This window comes from Calliphora vicina, chromosome 4 (assembly GCF_958450345.1).
Source record: "Calliphora vicina chromosome 4, idCalVici1.1, whole genome shotgun sequence".
Lineage (NCBI taxonomy): Eukaryota > Metazoa > Arthropoda > Insecta > Diptera > Calliphoridae > Calliphora > Calliphora vicina.
The window spans coordinates 12,592,615-12,606,174 of record NC_088783.1 but is presented as its reverse complement, the minus strand read 5'-3'; the positions used below and the strand labels follow the sequence as shown (position 1 = coordinate 12,606,174).

Below are 13,560 nucleotides of genomic sequence, written 5' to 3'. Positions count from 1 at the left end.
TAGATTCTTTTTATACCCTTTTGTTACTTCAACATTTTTCATTTGCGACCCCACAAAGTATACATATACAGTTGGGAAAAAATAATAGCACCACTATGACATTTTTTTTATTTTTCCAAAAACAAATAATTAGTGTTGGTATTTATTCAAAGGTTGATATTTAATACCATAGGGTAACATAGAGACGAGACGTAATTGTCAAAAACCTAAGTCTGTTGTCAAAAAACCTAACTCTTGCAACAGCAAAATACATGCTAGTCAATGTATTTTGTTGTTGTATCCGACATATGATTTGTTGTATTTTTGTTTGACAAATCAAAGTGTCTCGTCTCTATGTTTAATATATTGCTTAGTATGTCTCCTATATTAAAAATGTAGTACTGAAATTGTTATTGTAATTTTTTTTTTGGCAATTTAGAAAATAGAACCACTTACACATTTTTTATAAAAAGAGTTATGTTTTGCATGCACGTGCGCGTGTTTAAAATATTTGATTTTTATTTTTATTATTTCGATCACAAAGTTTAACGAAAAGCAAATACTTATATATTTTAAATAAAATGGGTCTTGGAAAACACCGCAGTGCGGAGAAAAGCGAAATAATCAAAAAACCAATATCGGATGGAAAATCTTATAGAGAAGTTGGTCGATTGTTTGGGTGTTCAAACAAAATGATTCACAACGTAATTAATTATAAAGAAAAGGCTGAAAGACGTGGAAGAAAATGAGTTCTGACCACCCTTCACGACAAAAGATTGATCCGCGAGAGCAAAAGGGATCCGATCAGTGCGGAGAAAAGCGAAATAATCAAAAAACCAATATCGGATGGAAAATCTTATAGAGAAGTTGGTCGATTGTTTGGGTGTTCAAACAAAATGATTCACAACGTAATTAATTATAAAGAAAAGGCTGAAAGACGTGGAAGAAAATGAGTTCTGACCACCCTTCACGACAAAAGATTGATCCGCGAGAGCAAAAGGGATCCTTTCAAAGCTATAACCGAACTAATAAAGGACCTTAATATAACTGCGACAGTACAAACAGATCGCACATGTCTTAGAGAACATAATTTAAAAGCGTGAAGTCCAAGAAAGGCCCCTCTTTTAAATGCAAGACATATCGCCAAGAGCATGAAGTTCGCAAAGGAACATCAAAGTTGGCCAGTGAAAAAGTGGACAGATGAGACTAACTTTGTCATGTTTTTTTTAGAAGGTTCTCGCTTATACGTCAGACGTCCTCAAAACTCGAATACAATCCAAAACATACAACAAAAACCATTAAACATGAAGAGGTTTTTTTGAGTGTGGTGCTATTTTTTTTCGCAGCTGGATTACTAAAGGTAGGGTCACACATGACAAATATTTGCCGAAAAAGACGTAACCACTAAATAAAATATTTGAATTCTTTTATTTATTTCAAAAACTTATTTTATATTGGATGATTCAAAACAAATATTTCAGTTTTATTTTATTTGATGCTGTTTGATCTTACAAAACACTTGTAAGATCAAACACGTCAAACAAATTTATGCTAAAAAAAGTAGTTACGGTTTTTAGAGCAATGTGTGACCCTCCCTACCTTATGTCATTAATATAGACAATTTGGATATCTAATCATAGATATTTGAAATACCTTTGTAACGGAGTATATAAGGCCAAAGTAAGTCGGACAATGGGTCAAAATCGGGAAATATATTTTCTACCCCGAATGTTTTTTTTCATCAAAAAAAATTTTTTGTTTTAAAGTTTTTTTCACTAAAAAATTTAAAAAAAAATTTAAATTAAAAATTTTTAAGAAAGAGAAATTAAAAAAAAAAATTGGCATAGTTTTTTGCCAATAAATTAAAAAAAATATTAAAAAAATTTCTTTGATTTTGTTTGTATTTAAAATTTTTTTAAAGCATCCCTGTAGTCAGCCTAGGACCATATATCTCTATGTCAATACTATATCTCTACAGACAATTTCACTAGTTAAAATGTCGACAAACTTTCCTTTAAGCGCAGTAGAGATACATTAGAGGCATCAGTTCTTGGTGACACTGTCGACGATCGCGTCAATAGTTTTTTTTTTATTATGCTGTGTAGTCAATAGGTATAGAAAGTAACTACATAGTCAATAGTGATACAGTCTACTGGTGGATTTTCAATGACAAGATAATGTTAAATGTCAATAGAAGATTTCATTGGCTGGGGTACATATGATAGTAGTGCTACTGACAATGTCACTAGTAAATCACTACAAATTTACTACTGGCATTCCCTGCAGGGATAATTTGGTGAAGTGTTATAAAATTCGGCATTATTATGCTGTGCAGCTATAGAAAACAACTACCTAGTCAGTAGTGGTGGATTTTCAATGACAAGCTAATGTTAAATGTCAACAGACATTTAACATTGGCTGGGATACATCTGGTCAGTAGTACCACTGACAATATTACTAGTAAGTCACTAAAACTTCACTATTGGCATTCTCTACTATAAAAACTTGTTTAACAATATTTGTTTACTTTTGCTAAGAGAAACATAAGATCCATGAAATCGTTATCAATTTACATACTTCAATATTTTCAATTCAAATAAAATATTTTCAAATACAAGCAAAAAATACATTTATTTTTTACAACTTTCTTCACTATAATAAACCATGAATTTTAAAATGGCTTTACTATTTAGCGTTTTTGGTAAGTATTAGCTATTTTATTTAAACATTTGAAGATTATTAAATAAACTATACGAATTCCAGTCTATTTAACACCCTTGGAAGTTTGGTCTTTAAAACGTATTAAACGTAATTCCCTAAAGGATGCTACCAACTCTAGAGTAAAGCAAGATTTTGTGGCGCTGCATAATGGAAAACCAAACTCGGAAGAAATTGATAACAAAACCGATCACAAAGGTAAGTTAAGTTAAATTTGTATTTAAAATTTTGAGTACTATTTGACACAGTTTTTGATACAGGAACTTCATCTAGTAGCTCCAAAAATCTTACTTCAGAATTGAATAAGAAACGTAACATTAGCCGACCTTTGGCCGTAATATTACGTGAAAGAGAACGGAAATTTAATGAACGTCAAATAGCAGATCATAAAGTAACTGGATTAACAAATACTTCTCCAGATTCAAAGCTGGTAAACCAAGCCATAGATAATAATTTAGATCAATCTGTTATGGATAAACGTTGTGATGACCAGGAGCATTCTAAAGAGACCCATAAACATGCCAGGAATAAACATTTGCCCCCCATGTTACATACGCGAGTTGTAGGAGCACATGTTATTATGCCACCGCAGCCTATACAATCATCTTATGGACTTTTAAATCCAATTGCTTCCCTTGATGAACTTGTAAAGTTTGGCAATATGATGATGTTTAAAGTGGGAATGGGTAAGTGAAATATTTTATAATTCAAAAATCAATACATTTCCATAAGTGAATGTCAAACTCAATATACAAAGTATATAATTCATCTACCTATTGGTGTAACCTTATTGAAATCAGGATGAATTCCAAAACGTATGTATGAAATGCAATCATAAAAAGTCGAGTGATCCTTAACGCAACCGTGTAATTTTTGATAAATTTTATCTACGCGTTTGCTTGCTTTGTCTTGGTAAAGATATGACAGCATTACATACAGACATTTTGGAATTCACCCTCACTTTGATTCTAAGCTAGATAAAACACCTCTCCTTTTTTAGATTCCCTTCCATATATCTCACAAACTAGCCAGCAGTCGTATTCTCCTAATTTGCAACAACAAAGACATTTTTACCGGCAAACAAATGAACCCAATTTCGACTATGTTTTCAATTCAATAGAAGGACCACAAGAAGGAGACCACAAAGATGAGACTGCGATAATTTCTAATCCAACAATATTTTTCAAAACCCCAGATTCAGATTCTGAAAGTGAACCGAAACAAATGGCCAGTCTAATGCAATCAGCCTTAGATACCCTGTTGTCCAATAGCGATAAAAATGAAAACGAAATTGAGTTAAAGTGTCCCATACATGTGGAAAAGAAAAATGCTAATGAAGATGGCGTTATACAAGTCTGTTCATGCCGTTTCATAAAGACGGACAAACAGAAATAATTTTAAAAGCAATTATTATAACAGCTTTATTTTTATAAACTCTTAACTATTTTTAAAATATATTCTAAAAATCTTTTATTTTTATTACCTTATCAAATGCCATGGGCCTCGATAGCTTCTCTAGCGTTTGCTGTTGACTTGTCGCACTGCCGGCCGATGTTGCTGACTGTAGTGTGGTTGAACTACTACTGCTGCTGCTTGTTGTACTGCCATGTTGCGAAGGCGAAGAACCCGAAGAATTTGATTGTTGCTGCTGTTGTCCTGGCAGAGGATTTGTTGTCCCATGATGTTTCACCAAGGCATGACCAATGGAGCTGCCACTAAATGCCGTGGCCGCTTGTGTTGTTGCCGAGTAAGTGGTTGCTGTCGAAGCAAACGCTGGATTGGGTTGTTGTGCTGTGGTCGTTATGGCTCTGCCACATAAACTACCCTCGGGACGTTCATGAAATGTTACCATCTGTTTTAAAACCAATTGACGATCTCTATCTGGCGGTACACCGCCAGGCGGCTCCATGGCCCCAGCACGTTTATCAATGAGCGCCGTTGCCTTCGCCGCCCTGAGTGACCCAATGTGGCACTCGTTTTGTCAAGTTTCTAAATCAAATGTCTGCGGAAATTTGTCGCGTTTCCTGGTTTGTTGGTGTTTGTTTAGGAAAAGTTTTGTTTTTTTTTTTAAGTCAGTTTTCAAGTTTTATAAGATGCTAGTGATCTTTAGATAATTTTGTTTTTCTTAAATTTTTAGTTTTGTATAGTTGGGAGTTTGTTTTTACTTTTTAATGCTGGGAGTTTAAGAGTTGCTTTTTTATATTTTAAAGAAGATAGTTGAGAGTTTTGTGTTTTTATAAAATCTACTGTAATGTTTTAGTTTTGTTATAACTCTTTTGTTGGCAAACAAAAATTCATACTTATTAACCAAATTCCATCATGTCTTTGTGTATAAAAATATTTGCTGAAAGTAGAAGAAATGTATTGATTTAGATAACAAATAAAAATTTTGAAAAATGTTAAAAAAAAATATCTATAAAAAAAAAAATTTCGTGGATTGGATGTTTCAGTTCAAATCTAACATCAATCGTGAGTTTATGTTCAAATCTTTTATCAATTGACAATTCTCACTATATGATCATTTTATGTTTTTTTAATGTATTTATGATTCATGTTTTCTATTAACCAGATATACATATATCTAAGTTCAACTTGTTCCTAAATCTATGATTTAAGTTTTCTAGTAACCATCGACATATTTAAGTTTAAATATTTTGTCATTCATGGCTTTATTTAAGTTCAAAGTTTTCTAATCAATCTCTAACCTATTTTTGGTTTCAATCTGCGATCAGTCTTAGGCATATTTAAGTTAAAAATTTTCCTCAATCTGTGACCTTTTTCTGATTTTAATCTACGATCAGTCATAGATCTACTTACAGTTCATTTTTGTTAAACATATTCCTTGATATATGATCTTATTATGGCTCAAATCTTCTATCAATCCGTAATATTATTTGGGTTTTATACTTCTATCAATCGTGGATGTATTTATTTTTAATACGTATTATGGTTCGAATCTTCAAGCAATCTTCAAGCAATATAATTCAAAATTTCTTTCAAACATGGATAAATTTATAATTAAAAAGTGACATCAATCGAGGATCTCTATATAGTTCAAAATTTACTTCAATCGTGGATCTATTTATAGCTCAAAATTTTCTTTAAACTATTTATAGTTCAACAATCATTGATCTATTCATACTTCAAAATTTCTTTCAATCGTGGATCTATTTATTGTTCAAAATTTCTTCCAATCGTGGATCTATTTATTGCTCAAAATTTCTTTTGCAAAAATGGACTTGTTATGGTTCGAATCTTCTATCAATCGTGGATCTATTTATTGTTCAAAATTTCTTTTGCAAAAATGGACTTGTTATGGTTCGAATCTTCTATCAATCGTGGATCTATTTATTGTTCAAAATTTGTTTAAATCGTGGATCTATTTATTGTTCAAAATTTCTTTAAATCGTGGATCTATTTATTGCTCAAAATTTTCTTTAAACTATTTATAGTTCAACAATCATTGATCTATTCATACTTCAAAATTTCTTTCAATCGTGGATCTATTTATTGTTCAAAATTTCTTTCAATCGTGGATCTTTTTGTTGTTTAAAATTTCTTTTGCAAAAATGGACTTGTTATGGTTCGAATCTTCTATCAATCGATCTATCTATTTATTGTTCAAAATTTCTTTAAATCGTGGATCTTTTTGTTGTTTAAAATTTCTTTTGCAAAAATGGACTTGTTATGGTTCGAATCTTCTATCAATCGATCTATCTATTTATTGTTCAAAATTTCTTTAAATCGTGGATCTTTTTGTTGTTTAAAATTTCTTTTGCAAAAATGGACTTGTTATGGTTCGAATCTTCTATCAATCGTGGATCTATTTATTGTTCAAAATTTCTTTAAATCGTGGATCTTTTTGTTGTTCAAAATTTCTTTTGCAAAAATGGACTTGTTATGGTTCGAATCTTCTATCAATCGTGGATCTATTTATTGTTCAAAATTTCTTTTGCAAAAATGGACATGTTATGGTTCGAATCTTCTATCAATCGTGGATCTATTTGTTGTTCAAAATTTCTTTAAATCGTGGATCTTTTTGTTGTTCAAAATTTCTTTAAATCGTGGATCTTTTTGTTGTTCAAAATTTCTTTTGCAAAAATGGACTTGTTATGGTTCGAATCTTCTATCAATCGTAGATCTATTTATTGTTTAAAATTTCTTTCAATCGTGGATCTATTTATTGTTCAAAATTTCGTTCAATCGTGGATCTATTTATTGTTCAAAATTTCTTTCAATCGTGGATCTATTTATTGTTCAAAATTTCGTTCAATCGTGGATCTATTTATTGTTCAAAATTTCTTTCAATCGTGGATCTATTTATTGTTCAAAATTTCTTTCAATCGTGGATCTATTTATTGTTCAAAATTTCGTTCAATCGTGGATCTATTTATTGTTCAAAATTTATTTTGCAAAAATGGACTTGTTATGGTTCGAGTCTTCTATCAATCGTGCATCTATTTATTGTTCAAAATTTCTTTTGCAAAAATGGACTTGTTATGGTTCGAATCTTCTATCAATCCTAGATCAATTTAGAGTTAGTTTTTTCAATCGTGGATCTTATTATGTTTTCAGTCTACAACCAATCGTGGATATTTTAAAAGTCTTTGAATCTAGTTTTTATGGTTCAAATATTGTATCAATAGCTCTACATTTTAGTTTAATTCTGGATAATTTTATTGCTCGAATCTTCTATAGTTAGAATTGTCTAACAATTGTGGACGTAAAGGATTATTTTCTAGTTCAAATTGTCTATCACTCCTGGCTATAGTTATGGTTAGATAAATCTAACCACTATAATTTAATAAAATATTTTTCAACATAGCTTAAATTCCATACTCACAATGTTTCATTTTTCCCCCTCTGGATGATCTTTCGAATTAAAGTAAAGTTTCTTGTTTCACCTGTTTTTTGTTGTGCTGCAACACTTTTATTTGTCTTCAGTTAATTAACTCTTTGCTTGGGTCGTTGTACTTGTTTACATTATTTCTTTGGTAGACTGATCGTCTACTTGCACTCAAATTTCTCAGCTGGCTTCTCCAAAAGAACATCAGGCATTTGGTGGACACTTTAATTGATGTTCGTTTGTTAGTTTGGTATTGGGATTTGGGCGAAACTATAATTGGTGTGTGTGAGTGTGTGATAAATCAAAACTATTTCCCATACAATTGATTTTTTTTATAGAATAGTATTTCCTTTAGTTGAAATTTTTTGCGATTTAGCAAATTTTTACGAAACTTTGATGATTTAAAAACTTTGTTGAGAATTTGTAATAATTGTAGATGCAATTGTTGCTGTTTTTTGTGCTGTTGTTGTACTTGTTGTTGTACATAGTTTATTGCTGTTGTAGTGGTTGCTAAATTTGTATGATACTTTTTGTTTTCAGTTGCTGTCCAACAACTGTCATTAGAGAATGATGACAACGACGAGGGCAACAACAGGAGCAACTTATCCAAAGACAAACTTTGACAATATTTCAACTGTTTTAACAGTTGATGTAATTGCTGTGGGTTTTGGTGGCTGGTCCAGTTGTGCTGACTCCCTTTCGAACGTTGGGAACGTAGTTTTTGGTATTTTATTATTGATTTATATTTAGATGTGCTGCATTTATATGTAGGAATAATTTCGAAGGGTGGCCTTTGAAGGCTACCAGCCATTATGTGTCATTACCCAGTAAAATTAAAACACCAAATTCCACAAAAATTAAGTATAGGTTGGTTACTTTGTAGTTGTAGTTGGGTTTGTTTTTGCTTAAGTATTAGTTCCTTCAAGTTAGAAGACAGTTTGTTTCGAAACCTGTAAGTGCGGAAGAGTTTAAACAAAATCATAATTATTATTAAAAAGTTTTAGATGGTTATTTATTACAAAACTTAGCTATTACTAACTATAAGATTAATTATGTTTTATAAGTTGTAGGCAAATAACAGTATATACTGAAAGTTTGAATACTTAGTGAAACTGTTACAATATATATTTATCATGTTAATTATTTTGTGTACAGGCGATAACTTCAGTAGTATTTCAGTGTGAACCATTAACATTTTGAAGGTATATAAACAACTCACGAAGCTTATGTTGAATGTATTCCATCGGTTTCAATATAAGATAGATGGTTTATGCGGCTCAGAAGTCGTGATTTTGATACGGAAGACATGCACAGGCCAGCCAAAAAAGTTTGAACACCGAGAAATGAAGGTATAACTCCATGAATGATATAGTTAAAATCAACAAGAGCTAGAAAATTATTGGGAACTACTCAATCACCAATTTCAAAACGTTTCCAAGCAGCAGGATTCATCCAAATGCAAAGAAATTGGGTACCATATGAACTGAAGTTGAGAGACCTTGAAAGACGATTTTGTATGTCTGAAGAGCAGCTTCGCTATAAATGAAAATCATTTTTGCACCGAATCATTACTTGAAATGAAAAATGAATCCATTACGATAACCCGAAGCCCGACCAACCAGCAGAATCTACACCAAATCGAAATATCCATGGAGCTAAGGTAATGCTCTGTATTTGGTGGGAGCAAAAGCGTCCTATCTAGTATGAGCAGCTCAAATCTTCCCATACCATCACAGGGAACCTCAATCGAAAGCAACTGATTTGCTTAAAGCGAGCATTGACCGAAAAACGTCCAGAATATGCGGCCAAACCGTAATATTACATCATGACAACTCTAGGTCACATGTTGCATACCTGTTAAAAACTGTTTAGAAAGAAGTAGTTCGGTAGTTCTGCCACACCTGCTTTATAGTCCAGATCTTGACCCATCCGGCTACCATTTGTTTCGATCGAAGCAGAACGCTCTCTCTGCGAAACGCTTCACTTTGGAACAGAGCATCCGATATTGGCTAGATTTGTTATTGGCCTCAAAAGATCAGCAGTTCTTTTGGCTCGGAATCCATATGTTACCAGAAAAATGGGAATACTTTGAATAAATTTTTATTGTACAAATATTTCAAAATAAAAGCCAACAGTTTTAAATCCCTCATTTTTTAGTCATACACCCAGATCTTTGTAGATCTTTTTATAGTCGATTATTTTTCAATCCTGAATCTTTTTATAGTCTAAAATTTCTTTCAATCCTGCATATATTCCAGTCTTAAACTCTATCAATCTTGGTTTGTTTTACTGACCAAACTCTCCTCAATCTTAGATACTTTTACAAAGAGAAAACAGATTCGTGATAGCAACCGAATTTGTTGCCAATCGAATGATTCTATCTTAGTTACCGAATTTTACAGTTGTGGCTACAATATTTTGTAAGGTGTAACTAAAGTTTGGTTGCCTCAACATAAATTCTTCTTTATCAACTGACTTTCTGTTTTTAGAACTGAAAAATTCTATGTGTGCAACCGAATCATTCGATTGGCAACAAATTCGGTTGCTATCACGAATCTGTTTTCTCTGTGTACTAACGAAACTCTTTATCAATTTTGGATCTTTTTACTGAACTAAGTATTTATCATTAGTAAATAAATTTATACCATGAGTGGTAAAGGTAGATAAGATTGTCCGTTTGTAATATATACATTTTTCATTTGCGACCCCACATAGCCGATATTGCCATGTCTGTCTGTGTGTTGAAATCAATTTTTTGTAGCCCCCAAATAACTTACATACATGATTCATACAGCAATATATCCGATATAGACCCGGTTCGGTTGCTATTTAAAATCGAGAAAACCAGCTCACAAATGGCTGAAATATAAAGAAAAAACCAGGACAACCTCGATTATTGATCTATTGTTTATCTATATCTGGATTACTAAGCCATTAAGACACTATGGATATCTAATAATAGATATTTCAAAGTTCCTTTCAACATATATAACGCCATAGTTATACAATCCGAAAAAATATTTTTTAACCCGAATTTTTTTTACAAAAAAATTTTTTTTGATCAGAAATTTTTTTTCACTAATAAATTTAAAAAAATTAATTTTGAGAAAAAAATTTACATAAAATTTGTTTTACAAAAAAAAAAATAAAAAAAAAATTTGAAAGAAAAATAAAAAAAAAAATTATTTTTAAAATATTTAAAATTTGTATTTTAAAGTATATTTTGGTGAAGGGTTATATAAGATTTGGCACATCCGAATATAGCTCTATTACTTGATACAGTTTAAACTATTCATAAATCCATAATATTTTTACTGTCCAAACTCATTATAAATCCTTCATATTTTTACTGTCCATATTCTTTGCAATCGTGCATCTATTGTTCATGAATAATTTTACAGCCAAAAGTCATATTAAAATCAATTATATCAATAGTAATTTCTTTTTAAAATCTTTTCTAATCCAGGATCTTTTTCCAGTTGAACTTTTGTATCAAACGTGGTTCTAAGTATACATATATAGTCAGTCACATTTAAACTATTTATAGTTCAAATTTTTTTACTACTCATCAATCTATTTTCTGTTAAAGTGGGAAAATATCTATAGTCCAATTTTTCTATCAAATGTAAACTTATTTACAGTTAAATTTTTGTGTCAGTCAGGAATCTATATATAGTCCAAATTTTCTGTTCAATGTGGATATATTTATACCCCAAATTTGCCAACAATCGTATAACTTTTTACTGTCCAAACTTAATCTTCGTTTTAGTCACATGAAAAAAAATCATAAACATAAAATAAAAATTTTTGCGAATCCTTTGTTTTGTCCTTATGAGGCCTCTCTTGTGTAAGTTTATCTTCTCAAAACCCTTAAACCATTTACAGCCGTTTAAAAAAAGAAAGAAAAATCTAAACATATCCAAAGTTAAATATTTGTATTTGCCAAGTGAGTTTGCAGGCGAAAGAAAGTATTTGTTATTCATGTAAATTGTGAAATTGTACTATTTGACAAACGGATTAATAACACTTGTCAATAAAACGATTCGAAACACCAGCCCAAACAATTTTATTTGCTTATTCTCTTTCTTTCATTCTCTAACTCCTTTTCAAATATTGTTCTCTAAAATAACAACATAAGCAAGGAAAAGGCAAGACAAAATACTATAGAACTAAAGCAAAAAATGGGATAAAAGGAAGTCAACATAAATCCTTAAATAAAATACACATATACATACACAAAAGCACATACACATACATTTTTGTTGTCTGGGAAAACAAGTTGTTTCTTTAAAAGCTGCTCAAGTAGAAAATTAGTTAAGATTGTTTAACTGTCCCGGAGATTGGTTCCTAGCTGGAAAGGACCGATTATAGTTCTAATCATAGAGAAATGCACATAAACTCTCCTGTCAAAGACCTAACTCAATTGTAAAAAAACAAGAATGTATTAGTAAAAAAGACAATGTGAAATGCGGAAACTCTCCTGTCAAAGACCTAACTCAGTTGTCAGAAACCTAAGTGGTAAGAATGTATTAGTAGAAAAAACTATGTGAAATCAAAAACAAGTATGAGTGCTATATTCGGCTGTGCCGAATCGTATATACCCTTCACCAAATTATACTCCAAAATTTTAAATATTTTTAGGTAAACAAAATTATTTTTTTTTGGAAAAAAATTTTTTTCGATTGTTATTTTAATTTTTTTAAATTAAATTTTTTTTTTTCTGTTTTTTCAATTTTTTTTTTGTGAGAAAAAAAAATCGGGTTAAAAAATATTTTTTCCGATTTTGACCCATTGTAGGTCCAACTTACTATGGTCTTATATACGTCGTTGCAAATGTCTTTGAAATATCTATCATTAGATATCCATATTGTCTATAGTAATGTCTTAGTAATCCAGATATAGGTCAAAAATCGACGTTGTCCTGTTTTTTTCCTCATATCTCAGCCATTTGTGGACCGATTTTGCTGATTGTAAATAGCAAACTTCTCGAAAGTATTTCTGACAGAATTATTGAAGATTTGGATCCCGAAGATATCTGGCGTCTTTATAAAATTGATTTCAACAGACAGACAGACTGACGGACGGACAGACAGACGGACATGGCTTAATCGACTCCGCTATTTATAAGGATCCAGAATATATATACTTTATAGGGTCGGAAATGAAAAAAGTAGAAATTACAAATGGAATGACAAACTTATATATACCCTTCTCACGATGGTGAAGGGTATAACAACACTAGTATTTGTGATTATTTTGAGTAATTTTTCAGCATAGTTTCCATATATTTTTATTTACTAATATATTATCACAACTTAGGTTTTCGACAACTGAGTTAGGTCCTTGTCAGGAGAGTTTCCTTTCTATGTGTATTTATCTATGGTTCTAATACTTTATATGAAAGAAAACTCTTTAACATGGCGTTGGTGTAGGTGATGGCCAAATTAACTACATTTAGCCAGACTGTGATTAACATACAATTCTTAAATGCGAAATTATTTTTCATCTTAACCACTAAAATTTTCAATACAATTGCTAAATTATGAAACTATTATGATAAATTGTTATCCAGATTCATTGCTGCTTTCTATGATTGTTTGTAGTTGTACTATTGTTATGAACAAAAATCCATAATATTTTTAGGAAACAAATAACATTTTTATTCCTTCTACAACTTTGCAACCTCTACCCAATAGTTCAACCTTTTTCCTTTTTGTTGCCATTTAAATTTCATCTTGTTAAGACAAATTTATAAATTTTATTTTAGTTCTTTGCTCTCACTCTACACTAGCAAATTTAATAAATGTTAAGAAATGTTTTTGACATTTATTTATAGTTTTATTGAATTAAATATGAAATATGTATGTTTTATGCTTTTATATAAAAAAAGTTAATTCAAGAACATTTTAATTAAATCTGTACATGGTTTATTTATAACTCAATAGTGTTATTTTTTTACTTTTGAGAAAAACATTTGAATTTCTAAGGAAGATTATAAATATGATAGATTAACTCCA

General features: G+C 30.8%; 2 protein-coding genes across 3 annotated transcripts in view; one reads left to right on the top strand and one right to left on the bottom strand.

The window, feature by feature from the left end:
* LOC135956854 (uncharacterized) overlaps window positions 1-13,560 on the bottom strand; it is a 163,017-nt gene that overhangs the window by 14,309 nt on the left and 135,148 nt on the right. The window contains exons 4-5 of the mRNA XM_065507448.1: window positions 7,541-8,493; window positions 4,181-5,041 (exon numbers count right to left, since the gene is read on the bottom strand). Of these exons, the coding sequence (XP_065363520.1) occupies window positions 4,181-4,606 (426 nt within the window). The 5' untranslated portion in view covers window positions 4,607-5,041; window positions 7,541-8,493. The remainder of the gene's footprint in view (window positions 1-4,180; window positions 5,042-7,540; window positions 8,494-13,560) is intronic.
* Window positions 2,556-4,146, top strand: LOC135959159 (uncharacterized). 2 transcript variants are annotated; one of them, XM_065510211.1, is made up of 4 exons: window positions 2,556-2,680; window positions 2,743-2,895; window positions 2,946-3,383; window positions 3,698-4,146. In XM_065510211.1, the coding sequence occupies exons 1-4, from the start codon at window positions 2,644-2,646 to the stop codon at window positions 4,090-4,092; spliced, it is 1,023 nt and encodes a 340-aa protein (XP_065366283.1). In that variant the 5' UTR covers window positions 2,556-2,643; the 3' UTR covers window positions 4,093-4,146. The 2 variants fall into 2 exon arrangements, with proteins under 2 accessions (XP_065366283.1, XP_065366284.1); XM_065510212.1 differs by having other exon boundaries at window positions 2,958-3,383; window positions 3,698-4,143.

Excerpts from the sequence above, each read along its gene's own strand:
- LOC135959159 (XM_065510211.1), top strand. The coding sequence starts at position 2,644 with ATGAATTTTAAAATGGCTTTACTATTTAGCGTTTTTG. Across the intron at positions 2,896-2,945 it reads TAACAAAACCGATCACAAAG|TTTTTGATACAGGAACTTCA; the intron begins GTAAGTTAAGTT and ends TATTTGACACAG. Across the intron at positions 3,384-3,697 it reads GATGTTTAAAGTGGGAATGG|ATTCCCTTCCATATATCTCA; the intron begins GTAAGTGAAATA and ends CTCCTTTTTTAG.